At 25.0% G+C, this 27,608-nt stretch overlaps 1 protein-coding gene across 6 annotated transcripts; it reads left to right on the plus strand.

Annotated features, from left to right (window-relative positions):
- Positions 1 to 27,407, plus strand: LOC127286924 (MAGUK p55 subfamily member 2). 6 transcript variants are annotated; one of them, XM_051313576.1, is made up of 8 exons: positions 1 to 224; positions 9,721 to 9,836; positions 21,912 to 22,208; positions 22,830 to 23,066; positions 24,322 to 24,796; positions 24,982 to 25,316; positions 25,891 to 25,965; positions 26,295 to 27,407. In XM_051313576.1, the coding sequence occupies exons 1-8, from the start codon at positions 140 to 142 to the stop codon at positions 26,469 to 26,471; spliced, it is 1,797 nt and encodes a 598-aa protein (XP_051169533.1). In that variant the 5' UTR covers positions 1 to 139; the 3' UTR covers positions 26,472 to 27,407. The 6 variants fall into 6 exon arrangements, with proteins under 6 accessions (XP_051169533.1, XP_051169534.1, XP_051169532.1 ...); XM_051313575.1 differs by lacking the exon at positions 1 to 224 and adding an exon at positions 2,907 to 3,337; XM_051313577.1 differs by lacking the exons at positions 1 to 224; positions 25,891 to 25,965 and adding an exon at positions 2,903 to 3,337.
- Positions 27,408 to 27,608: the final 201 nt, after the last annotated feature.

A 27,608-nucleotide genomic window follows, 5' to 3' on the forward strand; every position in this document is an offset into this window, starting at 1 on the left:
AGATATCAATAAATGTTAAATATAAAAATATTAATAAATTACAAACTTAAATAAATAATATTATAACGTAAATAAAATCAATTTGCAAATTTTCGCAATTCTTTGAAAATTGACGAAAAGAAAATTTTGCAAAGAAAAAATGAAGAGAGAAATTTGGGGCTGTAAGGCATTATCATCATTGATGCAGAGAAAAACAGGATCAAGTCATATTAATACCAACGCCGGTGAGTATATTATGTATATACCTATTATCAGAGCAAAGTATCAATTTAATTTTTATCAATTTTTTTTTTCAATTTCTAATACATTTATTGGTCCAGATGTTCGTATTCACAGCATTTACGTGAGGCATCTGGCGTCGCGTCGCGACGTCGAGATGCTGCAATTTTCTCCTCAATCTCCTCTTTTATATTCAGCTTCTTCGTTTCCTCCTTCTTGACGTTTTCGTGTAATCAGTTGGTTTCTGGCTTGTTTCGAGATCTGGTCTTTTCTGACCCCAAAAAATCAAAGATCTCAAATAGTTTTCAACCGCACTTCTCATTCATTGAATAGTGCTTTAACACGTGTATTCGCGGATTTTTCATTTTTTTTTTTTAAATAATCTTACCACTGTATTCGTGGAATTGTGAAAATTTAATAGACAAAAAAAATAATAATTTAAACTAAAACAATGAGGGATTATTCACATTTTGCGGTGAATTCTACAACAAAAGTGAAGTGTGCAAAAGTGATTTATTTAGGAAATGAGGTCTGTTGGATAATGCAAATTTAAAAGGCTTTCTTCATTTAGTTCAATAATTAAATAAATTGTAGAAAAAATTGTTATATTTACAAAAAATCAATTTGAATACAAGTAATTTAAATTTTTTAAATTTAATGTAATATTTTAATTTTTTGAGTTTTTTAAAGTGAAGTTTTCATTTTTTCATGAAATTCTAAATTTCAGACTAAAAAAATCATTTTTTTGGTCTATAATTTAAAAAAAACGAATTACTACACCAATGAAATATAAGAAAATAGATTAAACATTTAAAAAATTGTTAATTTATTTTTGTATTACAGAAAGTAATATTTTATAATAAAATTTGAAGTTAAAAGAGTAGTAAAATTTTTTTCATTTATTTGAACGTTCAGAACTTTAGGTACATTTTTTTTGCCCAACTTGGAGGATTAATAATTAGAATATATTATACTATCTACTATAATTTAAATTTTCAATAAAATTAAATTTTATTATTAAATAAAACGCCATTAAAAAATAATAATAATATAACAATAATAATATAATAATAAATATATTTAGTTAAAATAAAAAATTTCTTCAAGTGTATTTTACGTTTATTGATATTTTGAATAATTTAAAAGAAGAATAAGTTTTAATAATCTGTGTTATACAATGTAATAATGGAAATAATTATTTGTATAATAACGTAGTTCTCAACGAGAGTCAAGAAGGTTATTTTTATTACTCACTATTTAAAGTTATCTTTAATAACGAATAATCACTTTTTGGACTTTTTTGTTCATAAAACTTACAGAATTACTGTTTAAAGAGTAATAATTCAAAAAAATTGGAGGTATTCCTAATTTCGCAAAGTGATACAAAAAGCAGATATAACTGACTCAAATAAACAAAAGACCTTTAGGAAATGACAGAAAAGATTGTTAAAAACTATTATAAGATAATTTTTTATTGTAATTATCAATGTTATTAAATTTGAGTCGAATTAATTATAAATAATACGCAAAATTAAAAAATAAAATAAATTTTTTTCAAGGTTATTTTAAGCACTTTTGAAACATTTTTATTTGAATTTTACAAAATATCTTCTATATTATAGTAATTAATTGAATTAATTATTTTAAAAATCCTTAACAGTATTACAAACAAAATTCTTTTTACTCATTTTCTAATTATGAAAAATTAAAGATGAAAAAAATTTATTTGATTCAAATAATCGATTTGACTATTATATCTTATAAACATTTTTTTGTATAAAATAATTATTATTTGAATAAAATAAATTGTATGTGAACCAATAATTTCTGTATTTGAAACAAATACCATTTAATTGACTTAGAAAATAATTATTTTATACAAAAAAATATTTATTTAATAATAATTAAGTAGAAGTAACCAATTATTTGAATCAAATAAAACTTTTTTTCAGTGTAATAACAAAAATTATAAATAAATATTATCATATATAAAAAGAGAGAGAAAAAATTCAAAAAATAAAAAAGGGTTTTAATAGTCTATGGAATAAAAAAATGGATGTAATATAATGCTTTATTTCCTTAAGAGCATTTGAACCTTCGTGACGTCACAAATCATGGCGCATGACACGCAAACTTCTCAGGTATGTGAAAAGCACAATTTTGAATATTTTTTAAAAAAAACCTTTTGGAAAATATTCAGAATAACACAGACTCTGTCTGTTATGTACGAAAAATTCAAAATTTTGCGTTTAAAACGTTTTTTAAACAATGTTTAAGTTCCAAAAATGGCCTACATATAAGCAATTCATGTATTTTTCCTTACTTGTGACAACCAACTTAAACATTGTTTAAAAAACGTTTTAAACGCAAAATTTTGAATTTTCCGCACATAACAGACAGAGTCTATGTTATTCTGAACATTTTCCAAAAGGTTTTTTTAAAAAATATTCAAAATTGTGCTTTTCACATACCTGAGAAGTTTGCGTGTCATGCGCCATGATTTGTGACGTCACGAAGGTTCAAATGCTCTTAAAGAAAAGGATGTAAATGCAGGGAAGTTTACAGTTTCACCTCACCTAGTTTTCCGTTAGCAAAAGGCAGTTATACTGAGTGAGCTCACGGATGGTGTCGCTTTCATTCCCTATATATATAATGTAGACAGGGGCCTTAAATCCTTAAGGCCCCACAACTGGTAGTGAACAAGAAACACACTTTCATTCGTTGTACGAAAGTCTTCGCATATCGACTTACAAACAGCGTGGAAGGCTTTAGAATAGTGGCATTTTTTTAAAAAACTTCTCTCTCATTATTTTTGTTTTCTTTTTTAATTACCTTTTTCTCTGCAATGATTCCATTCGTGTGGATTGACCGTTAATCAAAATGTGTAAAAGTGTGAAAAAAATGTGCATTATTTAAATATAAGAAAAAAAAATACGATTATTGTACTATTTTAATAGCCGCGCATCAAAGCTTGTTTCTTGTGTCATATAATATTAAGTGTTAGCAGTTAAAACAGCAAAAATGGTTTTCTTCGGTCGAAAGGAAAAAATGGATGATCGACGATTATTGGCGAGTATGGATGCTGTGAATGGAGCCAAAGTTCATCACTTTGAGAATGGTAAATTTGAAAAAAAAAATGAATTACTTAAAAAGAAATTTCTATAAAAAATAACTAATACCTGCGCAAAAAAAATTCTTTTATTGTTTGAACAAAAATTTCTATTGATTATTAACAACTTACACTCAGGGAAATTTTTCATTTGCACCGAATATAATTTAGTTAATAGAATAAAAATAGATTTTTTTTTTGGAATTATAAACAATTAAATTGTTATAAATAAGGGGAAGCAAAATTATATTGTAAAACTTAGAAATTATACAATGAAGAAATAAATCTATTAATCTATATTTATTAGAAGCAAATTAATTTTATTAGAACCAAATAAAATTTATTTGAAACAAATAAATATTTATTTAGCTCTCTGAGACGAATATATTTTTTCTCTGGATGTAATATTATACTGATGATAAATTGCTATGTATTATAATATATATAAATCGATAATTAATTTAAAAAAAAAACGTATAATTAAATAGAAACGTAAAACGAAAAAAATTGGCGGTTTAAATTCGGTAATATAATTCTTTTTAATTCTTCAGTTTATTTTTATTTCTCCTCAATATAATCGCGAGATATTTACGGCGTGTAAACTGTTAAATACTTTGTACACTAAACACGCATGTGTTTGTTATTTTTTAAATAAGCTGCATTTTCAAAATTATGAATGAAAAGAAATAAAAAATGTATCACTGAAAAAAAAAGTATTCTGAAATTATTCAGAATAGAAATACTTGTGGCGTTAGATTTTAACCGGAATTTCCAATTGAAATTTTCAATAAGAATTCCCGGGGAATTTTTTCAGGTGAAGAAAATAAATAAATAAAATAAAGAAATAATCTAAAATATACGCCAAGTACCTACCTATATATTTTTAATTTCGGAATATTTTATTTTTCGTTGCAGAAAAGGGCTTATTTATAAATCAGCGTAATGTTCGCAAAATTTTTCACGTAATCTTTTAGGATAATATAGTTTCATAAAGTCTGCAGAAATTGAAAGATTCATAAATCTTGATGGATTTTTTTTTCTATTGTAAATTATAATAAGAAAAGTTTATTGAATATTTTGAGAGTGAAAAATGTATATAATAATTTTAAATTATTAATAATTTTTTTCTTATAAATGATATTTAATAAAAATAATTATAATCATATATTGAGAAAAATAAACATAAATGTACAGAATGTACACGTTTTTAATATATACATAAACATGTGAAACTCATAAAAATGCGACTAAAAGTCAATTATGTGTAAATTTTCTGCGAATTCTTATATGCACGCAAGGCAATGAAAACTTTTCATCCATAAAGGGATAATAACTGTTCAAATAAAATTAAACTGATGCAGTGATTTAAAAAAAGCAATATCTGAAGTCATGCAAATGCGTATTATACAGTACTAACATTTAAAATATTTTTCAATTTATTTTCTTATATTTATTTATTAAAAATCAACTCAAGTAAAAACAAATTAAAATTTTTAAATGTCTGAACGAAATTAAAAACGAAACAAATTAATTATAGTAATAATTATATTTTTTTTTATATTATTAAACCTTTTTGAATAAAAAAAATATATAATAATAATAATAATAATTGTAAATTTATGTTAATAAATAATAATATAAATATAATAATAAATAATTGTAATATATAAATATTAAATTGTTTTAAACAATTACGAAATTTAAAAAAAAATTTAAATGAATATAATAAAATGCAAAGTTAAGAAAATAAGGTCATTAGTAAAAAGCAGAAAGGGTGCGACTCATCACCTTTGTGCTTTGTTGTCGAACCATGATGTTAATCAAAGTTAATGGGCATTTACACCTAATTAGAGGTATCGCCTACTTCATAGACCTTGGTTTTGTTTTAAAATGAAAGTGTTCCAATATTTCTAACATACATATATATATAAAACATTTCTCCAAACGAATTGTCCCATTTCCGGTCAAATAGGTTAAATAATTTGACACTCAAATGTTACATAAAAAATTTATTTATTCAAGATTTGAAAAAGTTGGAATAGTTTGGAAAATTTGAATTAGAATAATTTCAAGAAATCAAACTTAAAAAAAGTTTAAAAAATTTTTAATTATTGTAAAACTTTGTTATAGATACACAATGGAGAAAAATAAAATCTAAAAAATTTTTTTAAATTTATTATTTAGTATAATAATTGATAAGGAACATTTAGTAATAATAATAATAAATACCTATTTATTTAATATATAGTTAAATTAGTTCAGAATTAAAATATCGACTTTTTGCGACCTTTGTTTATAATATGTAATACGACTAATTTGTAAAAAGACTTATTTTGCGTCTTAAAGTCGATCCGAGGCCTGACAATAACAAAAATAAGGAAATTATGACATTTATTTAACTCTTATTGTTGACTATATTTTTTATCTTTAGGTATAAAAACCATTAAAATTTTTAAATTCAATTAAACATTTTGAAAGTTTATCAACGATCATTATTTAAATTGAAGGTAGTTACTGTTACATTATATAATTTTTCAACAAATATATCTCTATAAAACAAAATTAATATTCATATAGTATTTTGAAACTCATAATATCGAATTACTATACTTAAGAAAATTTTCAATGTTAGATTTATAATTTTGAATATGGAATTTTTATTTTGATTAATTTGTATTTTTAACAAATTTTCTTTTTAAGTTTCAACTAAAGTTTTATTTAATCAAATTTATATATACATATTTAACCGAATTTTAAGTAGGCAAAATTTATAATTAAAAAAGAATTTATTCATTTAATCGATTTTTTATTCAATTAAAATTTCTGCTTAACCAAAATTTTAAATTCTATATAAATTATTATAAAATATCTATACCCACCGAACTAATATATCACAGTAAACCATCAAGGATTAAAAAGAATTGCAGATTAAATTAATACCATAAAAGATTAAAATAATCAATTTTTTGAATTAAATTTTATTTCAATTCGATAAAAATAAACGTTTTCAAGTTCATTTTTTTTAAATTTTTGCAATTTTAAAATTGGTTAGTTTTAAAATTAATCAAAAGCGTACCGAATTTTTTGACTGCGAAGGGGTTAAATATTGTTCTTTAGTGAGATAAGACTTTTTATACATCTGTAATCACTGCACGATGGAGCACAATTATAATTAATTATTGATCATGCCAAAAGTTGTGTTTGTACGTATACTATAAAAGTTCTATATAATAGAATAGTAAAAAAAAAAATTTATAAAATAGTTTTGATCCAAAAACAAAACCCGATGCACAATTTTAATAATAATAAATAAAATTCAGGTACAGAAAAAACAAGATGGGGGTCCCTTTTTATAAAAGAAGTTTATGTTCATTTCATGAACATTTTGCTTTCTCATTGCGCAAAGCAAAAGATTTGCTTCCTCTTGGAGGAAGCAATAAATTAATAATTTATATACATATTATTTTTAAAATATGATAAATGATTTCAAAAAATATATCTTTTTCCACCTTTTCCACTCTTTCAACCGTTTTATTTTAGCTTTGAAACAATTTTTTTATTAAAATCGATTTTTTGAAAAAAAGTAAAAAAAAATTTTTTTTTAGGGGGTACTTTCTAAAATTGTTGTGTCCATTTTGAGATATTGATGTGACAAATATACGTACCAAATTTTAGCCAAATCCGTTAAAACGTATTAAAGTTATCGTGTTCACAAAAAAATGGATCCACACACACACACATATACACACACACACACATACACACACACATACATACATCCGGACAATTGATCAGGGACTTATATATGACATTTATAAATAGAAAATAATTTGTTTGGTGCATTTCTAATAATTTCATAATTTGAAGGACTACATAGCTTCCTCCAGAGGAAGCAAAACAGAAAAAACAATAGCGCAACTGTCAAACAGGAAAAAAGATTGAACGATTATCAACATTTATTTCCTTTTCCCTTTCTTCAAATCAAATCGTCTGAATTATAAGCGGAAAATTTTAACTGAAGAGGAAAATATTAAAGTAATCCTATTATCATTCTTCCATATTAGAAAAAAGAATAAAGTATTATTCTACATTGGAATACAATATTCTTATTTTGAGAGAAAATATTGAGACAATATTAGAAGAGGAATTTTCCTCTAACTGTGAATAGAAGTTTGGTTTAATAAAAAATTTATTTAATTTAATGAAATTGGGTTAAACATAATTTTCGTTTATGAATTTTGTTTGACATATTTTTTATTATATTTTCTTTTTTCTCATAATCTTTTTCAACATATGTGTCCGTCCACATGAAAAGTGACCACTTTATAGTTTCTTTCATAAGAGCGATATTCGCATTAACTTTCATGCAAAAATAATCCTTATTGTATAAAATAAAGATTGTTATTATTATGCGGATGACCACATTATATACGTTTTCCATTATTATTTCGTTTCTTATTAATAATAATTAATTGTATACTTATTTTATAAAGGAAAATAAAAAAAATGGCAACATATAGAGCATTATGTATATTGGTCGCAACAATCTTCATGGTGCTAGTTTCTTGTGCTATGTCAGAGTGCATTAATGGGGGTTGTCAACCTGATGGAACTTGGGGCACTTGTTGTACCGGATTTTGTTATAAAGAACCTAGATGGGTTTCAGGTTACTGTCGTAAACGTTAAAAATTCCAATTTTACCAAAATTAATTCATACATCATGAAAAATTTTGATTTTTTTTAAATCACTTATTATCAATGTCTTATATACCTATACTTGTTAAAAAATAGAAATTTGTAAATTTATACTTTTAATTTAAAAAAAAAAAATTATTCAGTAAATGTAATACTTTAAATAAAGATTTGAATAAAAGTCCCTATAATATTTTTATTTTTAAAAATGACAAATTCCCAAATTGATCACTCATTTTTCAACTTTTAAACAATATTCCAAACTTCTTTTTAAACGTGAATTTTCGAGAAAACAAAATAAAGTAATAATTAATAATTAATTAAAATAATATAATATTTTTTTTCAAAAACAAAAAAATTAATTTAATAACTTAATATTAATTTTATTTATTCAATAAAAAAATTTCATTTTCGAAATTAATTTTTCTGTAACATTAGACAACATTGAAAAATTAACACTTAAAAAGTTTGATGTTTTCATTTGAAATGTTAAAATTTGAAATTAGGTGACAAACTTAGAACATGCAGTGATATAATTTGAAATTTTTGACTTTTGTTTAGTCTACAATGTTATTCGATTCGAAAGTGAAATAAATTATATATATATATATATATATATATATTTCTATAAAGTCTTCTTCAATCATCGAGACTTATATTCGAAATAAAAAATTCACGATATAGTTTACGACTTAAACTAGTTCTTTAAAAGTCAATTATATAGTGAAGTTTTAACAATAATGTATAGTCTAGAAAACATTTTTAAAACAAATGAAAATAATTTATGGCATATATCGAACACAATGAACAAATTAATTTTTATATTTATAAAAGTATTTTCAATTAGCACAATTTTTTATTTTACTAAAAAAAAATTTAAATCACCAAATTCTCACAAACATTTGGCATATAAAAGCATTTCAGTATGAATTACAATAATTTAATGAGCCAAAAGTTCTGAACGTTCAAATGAACGAAATATTTTTTTCAATCTATTAATTTTTAAAAAATTATAATGACAATGTAAAATAAAACAATAAATTAAACTATTATTAAATTAATAACTTCTTTTTAGATAATTTAAACAAATATTTTGTAATAAAATTAGTACTTAAAGAAATTGTAAAAAAAAATTTCGTTCATTTGAACGTTCAAAACGTTTGTCTCATATAATTTAACCCCAATTAGAAAGTATAAAAAAAATTGTTATGTTATAATTTTGAATTTCGCGCTAAAATGTTTATGTCGAATATTTGTTCGGATATAAATAAAAATTGTGTAAAAGAAAATTCGATTAAATAAAAATTATGTTAAATGAAAAATTATTTTCTAATGAACTTTTTTTTAAATTAAATTTATAAATTGTAATATTCAATTTTAATTTAAAAGACTTATTATCGAATATACAAAATATTTAAAAGATTGAAACACGGAAACAATATTGTGAAAATTGAAAATTGGCTTTTAAAATAAGAGAGTGTGTGTTAGGCGGAAAATTATTTCCGTGTTATAAAAAGCCTTTGAACTTGAGTGCTTTGCCACCTGTAGCTGAGAAAGATTATTGATTTCCAAGTATATATACGATAGGCCACGCCCGGCGAGGATTTCATCATTTCATCCCTATTCCGTACAGCCCTGATACCACCCCTAAAATACGAATTTCAGACCAGTCATGAAGAAGTGTTCTGTGCTTGTTCCAGCTGCCTTCATGCACGTTCGGGACAATATTGAAGAACTTGGAAAAGTTGCAGATGAAACAAATCTCCTATTTCTTAAAGGCCTTCTAGATGATCCAGTGGTTGAATCATTAGTTAGGGTAAGTTTTGAGAAAATTTCATATTTCTTAGAATAAAAATTTTTAAATTTAACAATTTAAATTTTTGGTGTGAAACTTGCTTCTATTGAGGGATAGTTGCCAACCTTCCATATATATATATATATATATATATATTGCAATGAAATCACAAAAATTTTATATAAAATTGAATAGTTATTTTACAAATTGTTATAATTTAATTCAATTTAGAGTGGGATGTTTGTTTTTTACATAACTGATTACATAAAAAAAATCATCTACTTTATATTTTTAAAAAATTAAAAAAGAAGATAAATCTGGAATTTATTGATATAGTTTTCTTTATTTTCTTACTAGAACATTGAAAAATTTTAACTTTTAAATGTTATATAACTATTATTTTAACTATTATTATTTTTGAATTTTAATAACTTTTAACGAATAATTGGACAAAAACTTTTTTAATAATTAAAAAAACGTACACATGTAGGATTTGAACATTTAAAAATAAATTAATTAAAATAATTACGATTTTGGTCAGTTGGGGTAAATGGGAACAAAATCGCTATTTTTCACAAATTACGTAAGTTTCTTCCTTTAAAGGGTAATATTTGCGGGTTTATATTTTTTAAGTTGTTATTTACGTTCCCAGGATTAATTTTATGTAGCAAATAAAAATTTAGACAAGCTTTAAACGCATGAAACTGACTGTCCTCATTTACCCCAAAATTGAGAAAATTTCATAAAATTCGGGGTAAATGGGGACAGCATTGTTTCTAAGAAAGTTTTAAGAAAAAAGTTTCCTTAAGTATATTACTGTATTAAGGGATGAAAAAACTTGAAAAAAAATTGTAGTAGATATATAATAGTTGAATTAATTGAAATTTTTTTATTTTTTTTTTATTTCAGTTATTTTTCTCACATTTGAAAAAAAACAGACTTAAAAATCATACTAAATTTTTTTATTATTCCTTATGACTCCTTTAACAGAAATTCACTTGAATTCTTGATTTTTGTCAATTTGTTTAATAATGACAAGCTGTCCCCATTTACCCCAAAAATTTGAAAACTCAGGGTAAATGGGGACAGCTTGTCATTATTAACCAAATTGACAAAAATCAAGAATTCAAGTGAATTTCTGTTCAAGGAATCATAAGGAATAAGAAAAAAATTTGGTATGATTTTTAAGTCTGTTTTTTTTCAAATGCGAGAAAAAATACTGAAACTGTTTGACTTTGATTTTCAAGTTTTTATGCATTAAGCGATAACTTTTTTTATCTTGCTGCCAATTGTCAAGATAAAAGTTTATGGCAATACTCAAAACCTCTTGCAGGTGATCTGAGGTTAAAATATTTACGTTGAACCTTATTTTAAAACTGTAAATTAAGCTCCAAAACCTCTTGTCCCCATTTACCCCAACTGACCCTATAATAAATAAATAAATAAATTACAATTTTAATTTATACACTGAAAAAAATGTATTTGATTTAAATAATCGGTTACTTGAGTATTATCTATTTTATCAAATAAATATTTACTTGAATTTCTGTATTTGTAAGAAATACCATATTTAATTGACTCAAATAAAAATTAAATATACATTTCTAATTAAATAACTATCAACATATATACATACATACTTTTAGATACGTTTATATTGCATTAATTAACTACAAAAATGTTTGATTAGATCGATCTTTTTCTTTCTCACGCTATTGAACAAAAAACATTTATCACTCTCACACCCACAACATTTCAGACTCTATTCAAGTTATTTTTATCAATATCTAATAATTAAGAAAAGTCTAAATTAATGTCACACTGAAGTTTTTTGAATTTAAAACATTTTCAAAAATCAAAAAATTTAAACCTCAGAAGTTAAACTATAAAAAATGTAAATTTTTTTCTAAAAATAATAATTTTATTTCCAAGGGTCAATGACAATTATAAAACGAAAATAATAAATAATAATCTATAAACAATACTAAATAAATAACATTATTTACTAATATAAATGGGTTTACTTTATTCGTTAATGAGTTTATATCATTTATAATAAAATTAATGTAATTTACGAGAACACTACTTTTATAATGAAACAAATTTTTTTTTTTTTTGCATCAGCCAATGTGAAAAACATTTTTTTAAACGAATAATGGATACTTGAAGTATAACACCTTGCGCGAACTATTTTCGTAATATTCGAAAACATGAGCGAATTAGAAAGAGTATCGACGTTGCTGATAGACGTCAGTCCTTGACGTTCCGTCGCGACGTCGAGCATCTTCTTAAGTGCTTTGAAAGAGGTTTCCGGCGTAAAATTTTATTTTTAAGTACACCAAGAATTTATTATACTATATATAGTTTTTTTTGAGACATTATAAGTTTTTTAAAGACTGGAATTTCGCATCATTAAAAAAAATATATATATATAATGCCCGAGCCTCGTGAGGAATTTGAATCGGTACAATTTATGAATTTAAAAGTTTAACTGCGCGAAAAGAATATAACTGAATTTTAAAACTCACAAAATTTAAGAATAGATTCTAACAGAGAAAAAAATAACGTACTATATATATAGCACAAGCAATTATCATATTTTCGAAAAAAAAAATTCAAGAATATTTTCAAAACATATATGTTGATAGAATATAAATATAGTTATACAATTAAAGATACAATAGATAGAGCATAACACAATTCAAAACTAATTTCTTAATTTCATTTTAAGTGAAAGCAGATTAGGGGGAAAAAAATGCTGTTAAAACAGGTTAAAATACAAGCTATCGAGATTTATTGAAATGCCTGTCTAATTCAATTAGTCAAGGTGAATGAAAAAACAAAATTATTGACTTACAAATCTTATCATTAAAGAAATTCAAAATGAATGAAAAAAATTCACACGAATTGAATTCGTTTCAAAAACTATTTCACTCTTTTTTTTGCAAAAATTTGAAAAATGCGATTTTAATTTACTAAATTAAATATTAAAATTAGTTTTAATTAAAAAGAAATTCAATTATTAATTTCCAGACTAATACTGTTAATACTATTATTAAAAAATTGCAAATATTTCATTTTTCATATTATTAACAAAATTATTAAATTCTTTTTGAAGACTCAATATATAAATTACAGAATGTACCAAAAGTACACTCAAAGTCAAAAACAATGGATGTAATTTCATGAAAACGTGAATCTTATTTTTTTCTTTAGAAAGGATTAAAAAATTCCAGATCGGAAGATAATAAGTCACCCGGTATAAACATATGTTCATATCACAACACGCGTTTCCTTTTACCCACCAAGCCCACATTCCGTTTGGTCTACAAGTAAAACACGATGGCAGGTATACAAGGCTCGTTTGACAAGTTTTAAGGGCGACGAAAAATCTATTCATAATTTGATATTGTTTCCGGAACCTTTGATTTTTTAATAATCTAATCTTATACAAAGAACCCTCGCGACGGGGTGTTGACTGGAATTAGATAAGTTACTTTTTAAATGTACTTTTGTCAAAGATTTATTTCAAGAAAATCAACCGTTAAACTGTCGTTTATGTATAAAAATGTAAATACCTATTATAGATGTATATAATTATATATATTATTAAAAGTTGATAAATTAAAATATTAACACGGCTCAACATCTTAGTAATAAGTGCAAGTTATAAAAAAAATTAAATTAAAACCTCAGTCATGTGTTTTGTCTCATCTATCTCAATAACTCAGGTTCAAGTGTATTTATTTATATAAATAAAACTTGTTCTATATGAGAAAGTAATATTAACACTGGAACCTTAGTTATTGAGATACATAAGATAACTCATAAGTGTCTCATTGACACAGGTTTTAGTGTAAATAATTTTTTATAATGCACTAAAACTAATTACCATTAAAACACCAAGCCGATTTGTGTATATTAACTTGGTGTTCATTATGTGTAAATAATTAGAATTTTATATAAAAAAAAAAATTATTAAATATTACAGAAATAATTTACATTGAGACCTTATTTATTGAAATATACTCGAGATATATAAATGATTAATAACTAAAGTTTCAGTGTATTCAGTCGTACATGTATAATCAAACTTAATTTACCTTAATTTACCTCTGTTATTAAGACACATAAGATGGACCAGGTGTCTCAATAATTGGAGTTCTAGTGTATTTGTAAAAACAACTCTCTAAATCTGAATAAGTGAAATTTCACTTAAAATGTGTCAAAAGTCTTCCACGTAGAAAAATAAGTGTATATGCACTTTTAAATAAGTGGTTTTCACTCAAAAATAAGTGAAGTTTCACTTATTTTTAAGTGCATATACACTTATTTTTCTACGTGGAAGACTTTTGACACATTTTAAGTGAAATTTCACTTATTCAGATTTAGAGAGAATTTACATTGAAATCTCAGTTATTGACGCATTTCTGAGTCATGTCAAGTGTCTCAATAACTAAATTTTTAACGTATCTAGTACTTATAAGTAGAAGAAAAGTTTTTAATTATACTAGAACTTTAGTTATTGAGACACAAATGTATGTACCTTAATAACTAAAGTTTTAGTGTATTCATAAGAATAATTATTTTACACTGAAACATATTTCTTAATGACTAGCGAGTACTACACAGGAAAAAATGGAAAAACGAATAAAGTACACAGAAAAAAGCTGGTGTTATTTTTGTTGCGGGTAATTTTCTCCAATGCTAAAACCCGTAAAATTTAACCCAGATTTAGGGTAAAATTTGTTGCGTGTTATTTTAACACCAATTCTGGTGTTAAAATAACACTTTGTTTTTCCTGTGTAATTTTTACTACTTTAAAAGTAAAACCAGAACTGTCTGCAGTTTCTGCGCATTTCTCGCAATTTTTACTTCAGAAATAGTAAAAATTATTCCGGAAATAGTAAATTTTACTATTTCTGAAGTAAAAATTGCGAGAAATGCGTAAAAGTTAAATCGACAGAAGAATATCTGATTCATTTTTTGAAATTACTATAAAGTTAATAGGATATTAATTAATTGTTATTTTATAACAGTAGTATAAATTCTTGTTAAAATAGTTATATTTTTATAATTTCGCACCTCTCAATTTTTATTAAAACAAAATATAGATACAACAATAGGAAACATAATTCACAGTTACTAAAGAAAGTAAACTAAATAGATTTATTACTCAGCAGGTTTATTATCAAAAGATAAAGTTCCCTTTAAAGACTCTTCTCAAATGTGATGTTTTATTCATTTTTATAATGTCAGATACTTTTCAACCGTTACAGTTAAAATAAAAAATAACTGTAACTATATAATGACCTACTATTTTCCGTCTTACAACAAGTGAATTGGAACTATTATAGTTTTTTTTTCGGTAAAATTACTCAATGAAAATTTATCTTTAATTCATTTAAAAACAACTTTAAATCTAAAGTCAAGTTCAGTTTAAAATAATTTTTTTGTAAATTAAAATTTTATCTACGTTGATATTATTAGAAAAAATTGATTTTGTTAATTTAAACAAAAATTTTATTTAATAAAAATTATTTTTTTACAAAAAATAATAATTGTTAAAATATATAAAATTTTTAATATAATGTTAAAACGGGAAAAAATATATATTAAATATTTTATGAATCATTGTTTAATAAAAATGAAGAAAAATTATTCATTGCTATATATATATATAATTATCTATTTGTCATGACACATATATGTATAAAAAAAATGTCTTAACACTTCTGTTATTGTCACAGATATTGTAGATAATTTATGATTTTTGCAAGAGTGACAAATTCAATTTAGGCTAAGTTTATCAGCCCTAATGATGAGTTAAGTACGATGGGGACAAGAGGTCATGTCTAAATGCTTGAATTGTCCCATAATTGGCTTTGACCGTATGAACCCAATTAATTGTTAGGTCATAAGTAAAGATGCGAAGGGACCTAAAGTGCTATGTGTGAGGCACGAGTTATGCGATAAATTCATAACACGCCTCGAGAGTAGTACATGCGTGAGTATAGTTATATGTGCAACGATGTAATTTCAAACTTTAGAACAAGTCATTCGCTAAATGGGAAGTGGGGATTGGTGAAGGATAGAGAAAAAGAGCGAGAGAAACGATGAGATTTTTCAGTGACGGTTTTATGAATGACCGTACCCATTACCCTCATATAGTATACTGGTGACACACTTATTTCCCTTAGGGACAAACAATATTTCCTGTGACCTAAATTTTATCCAAATTTTTCCATAGCAATTTTCTTCTTTTTACGACGACGATTTCGGATGACACACACACACAAACTCAAAAAAAAAATTATTTATTTGTAAATTTTTTTTCAATAATCCGAGGGGCTGTTCACTCTCGAATACCCGATTTGTAATGTAGAGAATATACTAGGTATCTTCCGAATATTCATCAATTAACATAAGAAAATGTAAATTTCTTGATTCTGAATATATTGTATTTTAATTGGAGATTACCGACGATTATTGAAAAGGACGTTCGAATTTGTCGAATACTATGCGAATCCAAACGAATCTCGTCGATTCCAGTAAAATTCTCAATCATGCAGTAAGAATTGTTGCGAGTCACGAATGGTTACGGAGACATACGAGCGAATTCGGCGGCGAATTATACAATTAATCTATTTTTCTTGCAATCTTACTCTTGCAAGTAATTACTTCAAATAAAATGAAAGCACTATTTCCCTTAATTTCAAAATAGGAATTACAAAAATGACTAGCAATCCTTAAAAATCTTTAATGAATTCTCAAATATTGTTCAATTGGATTTTCAGTGAACAGCCCCTCGCAATAATCCAATATTTCCGTTGAGAATCTTTTTATGAGATAATATTTCATATAGCTTTAGAAAAAATCAAAAAGACATGCATGTGACATAATATTTGAAAAGCGAAAGTTTTTCTGTTACGCAATTATTTTTTTTTCTACATATAAAGGGAAATCAATAATACAAAAAAGATTAGAGTGAATAAAGGTATATAGGTAGTATGGGAGTAATAAATTCTGTGATTCACATAGTGAAATTTTACCTATTTTATATGAGAGAGTTTGGATTATGTCATGCATATAGTATCATGGATTATTATATATTTGGAAAACCAGTTTTTTTTCTCAAATATTACATATTCAATATTACATATATATTCAAACTGAATATTCGATTCGATTCCAAAAATACATAATTTTCAAAAACTTATCGTTTCATATTTAAAATATTGTCATATAGAGAATGTTAAAAATAACTTTGTTAATAGTAAATAAAGTTTTAAAAATTGAATAAATTAGAAAAAAATTATTAAATTTTCAAGGACTTCTTTAAGTTCAAATTTTATTATAAAATATTCGTTTTTTTATCAGAACATAAATTAATTTAATTTAGTTTGTATTTGTTTATTTTTCATTGCAGTAGTAATTTTAAATAATTTATAACAAAAAAAAAATGATTTCGTTTACTTGGAACGTTCAGAACTTCTGGGACATTATATTGCATAACAAAATTAAAAGTAAACAAATTGTCATCGCAATAGTAAATTAATTTTTAATAAAAATTAATAAAATTTCATAAAGATATTAAACAAAATAATGAAAAAAAGGCAAAATCAAAAATGTAAATAAAAAACAAGTAAAAATATTAACACAACAATAAAAAATTATTAGTAACAATAAATAATAATCAACTGTAAATTAATATTCAACAAGAATGAATGAAATTTCAACCAAAATGACATAAAGAAACCAAACTAAAAATAAAAAACAAATATTCAATTAGAAAATAATTAAAAATATTATGTTATCTATACAAGGAAAAATAGTAAGTTATCAAAATTAAATTTAACTAAATGGCAACAATAATAATAAAACTAAGGCTTTATAACAAAAAACTTGTTATATAAAAATCGAAAAATCAATCGAATTTTTAACAGTAAAATATATAATAATGAAAAGAAGAAAAAGAAAGTTAAACAGAACAAAAAAAAAAAAATGAAATCGAAAATTGAATGAAAAATCCAAAGAATGAAACGATAATAAATCCTATTATAATCATAAAAATCTTCATCACTTGCACTTTCTAATCCCTCTTAGCACCCGAATTGATTTCTTCTAAAAAGAAAAATATATTGGGACCATCATTATAACACGCAAGTACATGAATACAAAGTTAATTTTCCCTTTCTTCAGAAATTCCTTTTTCCACAAAATTAATATATCTCTCTTATAACCAGCGATAATAGAAATAGTCTCAACACAAATCTATTCAGATGCTGCTGCCTGCATCTAACTCAATATATCTTATCCAAACGCCGATCGAGAGTGCCACGCGCCATATGTATATATATATATATAGTATACTGGGTCATATTTTATAATCTCATGGTGCCCCATGGTGATACGTTCCTGAATTATAATGTAACGGAGTGTTGCATTCAAAACCTATAGTAGAATCGCGCGGTGACGGGGTCCCCCACCTGTTTCAGAGACCAAGTAAGTTGATCGGGCTGCCTACAACCAAGGGGAAATATCGTAGGCGCGGCAGTTTTCTGACGCTGCTCCTCCATCAAAGAAGCCCATGAACAAACGGGGGCTTTCCCTTTTTGTATTGTTGTTGCCTTGTGGTTCCATTGCCCCAACAACGATCGATAATTCAAAGCAACCCCCAAACAACGTCTGGACATTGAAAACGACGCGACCCCTATAACGTTTCATAAGGCCTTAAGAAAGCGTTCACCAGGTGAGGATATTCTTTTTTTTAAAAAAAGCGTTCTCCATTTGAAAGTTTGGTTCCACCTTAATATTATGTGAAAGAATTGTTTAGTGCAAAATAGTCTTGATTTTTTTTTTTTTTTTTTTTTGAAATACAAGAACAAATGTCATGCGCATTCCATGCGTTGCGGATTATTGTTCATATACGCGAGGAAGGTGATTCAGTCATTTACCATATAGTGACTACATGTGCGCGATTTTAATATATAGTTTGATTTATTCATTTATGTCGAGAGCGAGCTTGATTCGCAACGTGGGCGAAATTTTGTTGATTATATACAATTTCTTGTCGTTTCCGCTTGTTTCTAGAAAACTATATTGTATATATTGAACAAAAGAGGAATCTTTTATCCAGGGTATGTAGAAAATCATTTAAAAATAAAATTCAAATATTTATTTATCCAATATTGATAAATAATATTTTGCAAAGTTTGTAAAATTTTATTGTGACATAATTTTATTTGATTAAAAATTTTAAAATCGAAATTAAATAGAAATAATTTTTATTGGATTCTCGACATTGTTTATATTGTACGAATATTGTTTATACAAACTGAAAATAGTTTATCCGCAAATTGCCAAATGTTATATTAGTGCATTACAAAATATTCTGAATTTGTTGACAAAAATTAATTTCCTTTGTTTAATTTTTAAATTAACATTGATTTTTAATTTTATTTGAATATGTATTTTTTAAAACATGTTAACCTTTTTTTTTGGTATATTTTAGTAAAAATATTTATATAAAAACTATAATAAATATTCATAATTATATACTTAAATCATAAATTTTATTTTATAATAAAAGTTGTACATCGAAATTATTTTTCGAGATATTTTTTTTTAAATAAAAAAAGTTATTAAAAAAATAAGAAAGTATTTGCAAAACTTGTTTAAAAAAAAAAAAAAAAAAAACGAACAATCCAAATGAAATTTTAACAATTTTTGAATATTGACGGAAAAAAATTCATTCATTGAAAATTTTAGTGCGTGTTCTCAATTGTATAGTACGTTGTCGTTTTGTAAAAACAAAGTGGCCTCCATTCGAGTTTCACAATCGAGAGGAGTCGAAGGTCTATATACATGAATGCCACAATGTCCTCGTGTAAAAGGCAGGTGTGGATTGTAAATTCAAGTGCCTAGTGTTTGATTTCAAGATGTGCTTTCTTATATGAACATAATTGAAAGAAAAAAATTTGAAAAACCGTTCCCAGTAGAACATGTCATTCAATATGAGTGATCTAATAAGTAGTAACGGCAATAAGCGTCAGACAAGTGCACTGATTCAATGTCGCAGATGCTGCACTGTGAATATGTATCTATTTGTTTCGATTCATATTTAATTCTCAACTATATTTCAAAAAATACTTCCTGAATTCCATGTAATATAATTTAATTCTTAAAAATAATAAATTTACCGTTACTTTCCTAATTTTATAGTGCATTTTACTCTCACATTTTATGAACATACTTCTAAAGAGCTTTTAAACTATTATTTTTAAAGCTATCATTAAATTTAAAATATCTTAAATATTTAACCTATACAATTATTATTATTATTTTATTAAAAGTTTTTAAAAAATTTATAAATTATAAATTGCAAAAAATATAATATATTTTGTAAAACGGAAAGTAATTTTTAAACAAATTTTTTTAATCTGTTGAAATAGAAAAAAAGTTTTATTTTTATTAACAAAAAAAAAATTAACTTTCATTTCTTTGAATAAACATTCGGTAGAAATATTTTTTGGCGCGAATTTTAAAATTAACCCATAATTCTCGCCCGCAAAAGTTTCTGACGGATGTTAATTCGAACAAATGAAAATTCTGTTAAATCATAACATTCAATCAAATAGAAATTCTGTTAAATGAATTGTCGATTAAGTAAAAATTTTGTAATATGAAAAATCGGTTATATGGAAATTCTGTCAAATAATAATAATTCAAACAACTGAAAATTCTATATACAATTAAATTCTATCTAAAATTCATTTAAATGGCTATTATGTTAAATAAAAATTCTAACAAGTAAAAATTGGACTAAAAAAAATTCTATATATTAAATAAAAATTCTAACAAATTAATTTTTATGCATTATTTATGCATCTCGCTTTTTATTCTAAATAATTAACGTTTGAAAATGCAATAAACTTTTTGAAAGTTTATTGAATCAAAAATTCATTTTGATTGATATTTGTTTTGCTTGTATTGTTTTTATAATTTCCACACGCGTCATGCCACGAGGATTTCCGTTTGTTTTTAATAAAAGTATATATCATGTTAAAGACAACAAATAATTATCATAAAAATGTCACGTAACGTTACTTTTGTCCGTTCAAAAATGATATTGCTTTCAGAGGCATTATAGATAAGAAATACACTTTGAAATACACACACACATATATATATATATATATATATAGGACAATTTAAGTATGTTCTTATACACACTATAGCAAGAAAACTATTTATAAAGTTTTAATGCAGCTTTCTCTTGCATTTATATATTTTTAAAAATGTATTCTCTTGTACAATGAAATCTGAGCCTCAAGTGTTTAAAAAAAAAAATAAAATAAAATAATTTTGTGATAAATGAGGCCAGTAAATACAAATATTTCCATCAGAGAAATATCAACAAAAACTTGTTTGATAAATTTTATACCTTTAGCAGAAATGCTATTGATTCAATAGCATATATTTTTCTCAGTGTGCATAATTAAGCAGAAAAAAGAGAAAAATAATTATAATAATTCAAATTTTTTTAATAAAAAGATGCAAATTCGAAATATTTGTGACGTAAGAAAATTCTAAAAAATACCTACAAATAAAATTAATAACTATTTTTATATTTTTATTTTATGGTTGAAAAACAAAAAGAAATTATCTATAAATGAATTTTAAGAAGTGTAATTAAGAGGTTTTCCCTGAATTACGAAATCTACGACCTTTCAAATAAACCGAATGAATATTATTTAACCTTCACATTCTAGGCTAATTATTCAATTAGTGTCCATCAAATTATCTTATTTTATTTGTTCTTTTGTCACTATGAAAAATCTCCGTTTCATAAGAAACTGCAAAACTTAGATTACATAAAACAATGTTAATTGAAAAACTATACTTGTCAAGTTGTAAAAAAAATTGCAAACAATTTTATATTATATAAAAAGAATAATTCGTATAATTAAAGTAATATTTTTTCACGTTATCATAAAATTGTTTCTCAATTATTAATTGAAACAGTCGAAGATTATTATTATTAGTAATAAATAGATTAATAAATTTTTTTCTAATTATTGTTGATTTTTTTAGGTCCAGGAACGATTGGAAGATCCTCCAGCACCTCTAGAGCCAATTTGCTCTGATATTTGTGACATTGTTGATGAGATTCGCCACAAATATTTATATTCATATAAGCCAAACGAGAGGGAATTGAATGCTCTATTGAAAAATTTACACCTGAAAGCTCTTTTAGAGACACACGACGCAATAGCGAAACTTCGCGATTCACCGCAAAGTCCAAATCCACGATTTTCAATTATGCCGGCTGACGAAAGAACGGAAGCTGTCCGAATGGTTGGACTGAGAAGACAGCCCGATGAACCATTGGTAAATTTTGAGATGCTTTATTTATGTTACAAAAAAAAAAAAAAAAAAATGACGCGTAAATATCAAAACAAAGTTTCTAAATTTTCAAAATATCTCATTTACAAAGCCCCGTGTCATTAAATTCGACTTCCGGACGCAGAGTTTACAAATTGAAACCTCGAATTTGACGTAATTTATAGTAACGATAAAAGCAATTTGAAAAGCAGTTGAAAATCTATCTTCGAAAATTCGTGCAATAATTTATCTCCTAGAGATGTGTACAAAATTGTTTTTCTCTAAAATTTAAGATAATTTTCATTTAATAAAATATTCATTTTACAAAGTTTTTTTTAATACAAATTTTTTAGAAAATGTTCTATCGTAGAATTTTTATTTAATATTTATATTTTTTTACTAACAATAAGTTAAATTTTTATATTTAATATCCAAAGAGATTTGTCGAATTAAAAATTTTGACTTGAAAATTCGATTTAATTATTTGCTAAATAAATATTTGTTTAAATAAAAAATCTACCAAATTGGAAATTCTATTAATAATAAACGACATCAAAATCGATAAATTTGAACTTATTAATTTTTGAAATTAATAATTTATAATTAAAATAAAATATGAATTTTCAGGGCTTAACAGTTCAAGTAGATGAGTCTGGAAATTTAATAATCGCTAGGATATTGGGTGGAAGTACAGCGGCAAAACAAGGTCTTCTAAGGATAGGTGAAGTTATTCTGGAAGTCAATGGAAAAGGAGTTCATACACCAGATGAGCTTCAACAGGCGATAATAGAAGCCAATGACAATCTCTCACTTAAATTGGCTCCCGGAATAGCGACAGAAGGAAATAAACCCGCAAGATCAACAGTAAGTGTTAAACTTGTTTTTTTCTTCTGCGAAACAAATATATTTTAAACAAGTTGTAAATTCAGATGTTCATTACATGAACATTTTGCTTCCTCTTTACGATCAGCAAAAAAATTTGCTTCCTCGTAGAGAAAGCATTAACATTGAAATAAACAAACAAAAATAATATAATAATATAAACATTAGAGTACCTATACATTTGAGTAAAATTTAAAGAATTAATGGAAGTTAAAAAATCAAAAATTCATATTTTAACCGAAATTTCTAAATATTAATGAAAAATAATATATAATTTATAATTATTTACAATTATATCGATTCGTTTTAATGCAAGGAACACAATTATTTTATATTTAAACTTGAATTTAAATAAATATAAAATTTCTCAGCTAAAATGTGTATTTTCTATTTTTTAACTTTCATTAATTTATTAAATTTACCTCAAATGTATACTTTATATAATAAACTGATCGATTCGTTTTCATGCAAGGAATACAATTATTTTATATATATAAACTTCAATTTTAAAAATTATAAAATTTTATTGCCAAAATGTGAATTTTTGATTTTTTAACTTTCATTAATTCTTTAAATTTAAATTAAAACTATACTTTTTATATACCGATCGATTTATCTTGACGTAAGGAATACGATTTTAGTATATGTAACCTTAAATTTTTATCCATTAAAACCTGTTAAAGTTATCTTCTAAACAAAAAAGGGATCCACACACACACATACATCCGGACAATTGATCAGAATCTCATATAACATGTTTCTATATAGAGAAAAATTTGTTTCCGACACTTTGAAAATTTTTACAAACGAAAGGACTACAAAGCTTCCTCCACGAGGAAGCAAAAAGAAAATATATTTTAAAAAATATAATTCATAACGACTTTTCTGATTTTTATCTACATTTTTAAATTAATTTATCATATTATATAAATGCAAAAAAAAAATTTTTCTCATGTATTTTTGAAATAAATATATTCTTTATGTTTCAATAAAATGTTTAAAACTTAAATGATTAAATTTATAATATTAATTAATTAATTAATAATTAATAAATTTTCTAAGAAAATATTTCAATTATTATTAAATTGTTTAATACAATAAATTTTTTTTATGTTCAAAATAATTAATATAAATAATTAACTAATAAATGAAATTAAATAATTTTGTATAATTAATTAATTTGTATCAATTAATGTACATTTGAAGTTCATTAAACTATTTTAATTAAAAATTTCAGTGCTACATGAGGGCCTTGTTCGACTATTATCCACAGGAAGATACGTTACTTCCTTGTATGGAAATTGGACTCGCTTTTCAGAAAGGTGATATACTTCAAATAGTGGATCAAGCCGATCCAAATTGGTGGCAAGCACGAAGGGTCGAAGGTGAAGGTCTAGGATCTCCGGGACTGATTCCTTCGCTTGAGCTTGAAGAGAGGCGAAAAGCATTTGTACCGCCGGAAGCAGATTTCGTCCACAAAATTAGTATTTGTGGTACAAGAATTTCCAAGAAGAAAAAACGCAAGATGTACGAATCGAAAGCCAATGGGGAATTCGATGGAGCTGAATTGCTTCTCTATGAGGAAGTTGCGAGAATGCCGCCATTCAGGCGTAAAACTCTCGCTCTAGTCGGACCTCGTGGTGTTGGAAGAAGAACCTTGAAAAATAGGCTAATCAACAGTGATCCCGACAAGTTTGGCACAATTGTACCTTGTGAGTTATTTTTTTTTTTAATTTTTATTAATTTTTTTTTCTTTTATTTCATTCTTAATTAAATAATAATAAACTCCATTTCGACGGTTGAATAAAAATTCAATTCAATATAAATTCTACTTTATAAAATTGAGACTTTTTACAAAAATTAATTTCAAAAAAGTAATTTATTGAATTATTAATAGACACATCTCGGCAACCTCGTGTCCTAGAGGAAAGTGGCAAAAGCTATTGGTTCACTGATCGAGAGGGGATGGAGACTGACATTAGAGAACACAGATATCTTGAGCATGGAGAGCACGGTGGTCATTTGTATGGGACAAAGTTAGATTCAGTGAGAGATTTAATTAGAGCAGGAAAAATGTGCATTCTGGATTGTAGTCCAGCTGCTTTAAAAATTCTTCACAACAGTACAGAATTTATGCCATACGTTATATTCATTGCTGCTCCGGGTATGGAACAACTTAAAAGTTTATACGATCTTGGAAGATCAACAGGAGCCAGCAATCGTAATTTGACGGTAACTTTTTTTTAATTTTCTAATGTTGAGAATTTTTTTTTTTTATGTTTAATATTAGAAAAATAAACATACAAATATTGAGAAAATAACTCATCTCAATCGCTCTGAGAAAATGAATATCACATAATGAGAGAAAAAGAATCTCATAATGATGATTAAAATGAAATTTGAAAATTGAACATTCAAACAAAATGGGATTACGAGGTATCGAATGAAAACCTGTAGTTATTATTTTATTGGAAAAAATATATTTTATATTTCGTTTGTAGGAAAACCTAACAAACAATAGTGCTCCTCAATATGTTGCTAGATATATTATGTCATTATTTATGATATGTATATTCCTAGATGCATGTTCGTTGAAAGTATATATATATATCGATAGAATATTCCATCTCATGTGACTGTTTTATTCATTTTTTTTCAAATTGATGTGATTTTTTTTGTTTTGAAAAATAGTTAGAGATCGATCCCTTTGAAAAATAGTATAGGTTTAAATATTTTTTTAAATGTATTATACAGTATCTGTTGAATGCTTTTAATTATTGTTTGTGTTTGATTATGGCTTTATTAGTTCGACCGACAGAGCTCCATCAGGTACAGTTCCAGGAGAGCGAGAACATTGGAATCACTTGCGTCATTATACGAGGTATGTTTCGCACGATTTTATCACTAACATGATCAAAAATAATTAGATAACTAAAAAATTTTTTTTATAATGTTTCAGTGAGCATATAAAGAATATCTCTAATCGCTATTATATTTTTTTTACAATTAGCATTTCTTCGATTTTTTTTTAGAAAAATTTGTACTTATTTATAATGTTAACAATAAATATTTATTTCCTTTCTATCAAACGTAAAATAATTTATTTTATAAGTAAGAATATTAATTTATTTATTAAAAAAATACTAATTTTTTAATTAAATGCAATTTTCTAAAAAAAAAAATTGATCACTGAAATGTCTTTTTTAACAGGAAGATGATTTGAAATCGACACTGGAAGAATCAGCTGCCTTACAAAGAGCTTATGAAAAATACATTGACCTAGTTATCGTGAACGAAGACTTTGATAACACGTTCCGACAAGTTATTGATGCTTTAAATACCTTAGCAACCGAACACCAATGGGTTCCTGTAAACTGGATCTATTAACTCTTCAAAATATCTGCCAGATATAGTAATAATGTCACGTGAAAATTTATAAAAAATATTAGTTCAGTAAATTTAAAAAGGAAAGAGGAAACACTTTTACAAATAAACAAGAAATTAATCACGCCACTCATATATATTTGTAAAATAATCAATGCGAAAGAGAGCATAATATTCAAAAAGCTTCAAACTTTAAAAGGGACTTTAACATTTATTATTTTCTATTTTTTTTTGGCAAGAAAGACAGTTGGATTTTTTGTTAATGTTTTAGCGAGTACAAGAGTAGCATTTACGTTAGTTTGTTAGTTCTTTTTTATTATCAACCCGTTTATCATGAAGAAGAAAAATCAATGCAGATAGAAAATATTTTTCAACTTATTTAAAAAAATTAGGCATTAAAAGAAATCAAAATTATTCAATAAAATTTTGGAAATTCTACAACAAAGATTCGTTAAAAACAAAAACCAAGAAAAAGAGAGACTTTCAAAAAATAAAAATATAAACGGGTTGTGAGCATTAGACGGCCGTCCAATTATTTTGTAAGATGTTTTTAAATGTTTATTTAATATGTTTTTTTAGCTGTTCAAACAGCAGTTTTTAACTTGAGATTTTTATTTTTTTTTCTTCTATTTGTTCACACTATTTTTGGCACCTAGTGCCATAAGTTGTGAAGCCTTTATATTATTATAGGACATCCCAAAAATTTATTCCAAAAGAGGAAATAAAATTTGCTAATTACATGATTTTCTATGAAAAATGCATATTTATGCAAAAACAAAACAAAAACAATAAATACAAAAAAGAAAAATGTAAACGGAAAAATTAAATATTGTATACGTATTTGTAAATTGTACAATCTGTACATCGATACGAGATGTGATCTCGCTTTAATGAGTGATACACCAGAGCGAATAAAGTTTATGAAACATTTGTTACGAACTCTTGAGTCTTTAAGTTGACTTTTATTGATCATGAAAGATCGAAAAACCCTATCCACTTTCATTAAGTAAGATAAATAAAAGAAAAATTATTTAGTCTTTGATTTATGAAGTAACACTTTGAGAATCATTCTCATATTATTCATTTAATTGCTTTTTGCGTTTATTGTACTATTTGAATTTAAATTTTGGAAAATCTCCA

Source organism: Leptopilina boulardi, unplaced genomic scaffold (genome assembly GCF_019393585.1).
Source record: "Leptopilina boulardi isolate dan_hultmark-lab unplaced genomic scaffold, ZJU_Lbou_2.1 LbouV2_366, whole genome shotgun sequence".
In the NCBI taxonomy this organism is placed as follows: domain Eukaryota; kingdom Metazoa; phylum Arthropoda; class Insecta; order Hymenoptera; family Figitidae; genus Leptopilina; species Leptopilina boulardi.

Bases quoted from the DNA above. Each gene is read 5' to 3' on its own strand.
- LOC127286924 (XM_051313575.1), top strand. From the start codon at position 3,241: ATGGTTTTCTTCGGTCGAAAGGAAAAAATGGATGATCGACGATTATTG. The intron at 3,338-9,720 runs GTAAATTTGAAA...TGCTTGTTCCAG, and splicing joins AGTTCATCACTTTGAGAATG to CTGCCTTCATGCACGTTCGG. The intron at 23,067-24,321 runs GTAAGTGTTAAA...TAAAAATTTCAG, and splicing joins ATAAACCCGCAAGATCAACA to TGCTACATGAGGGCCTTGTT.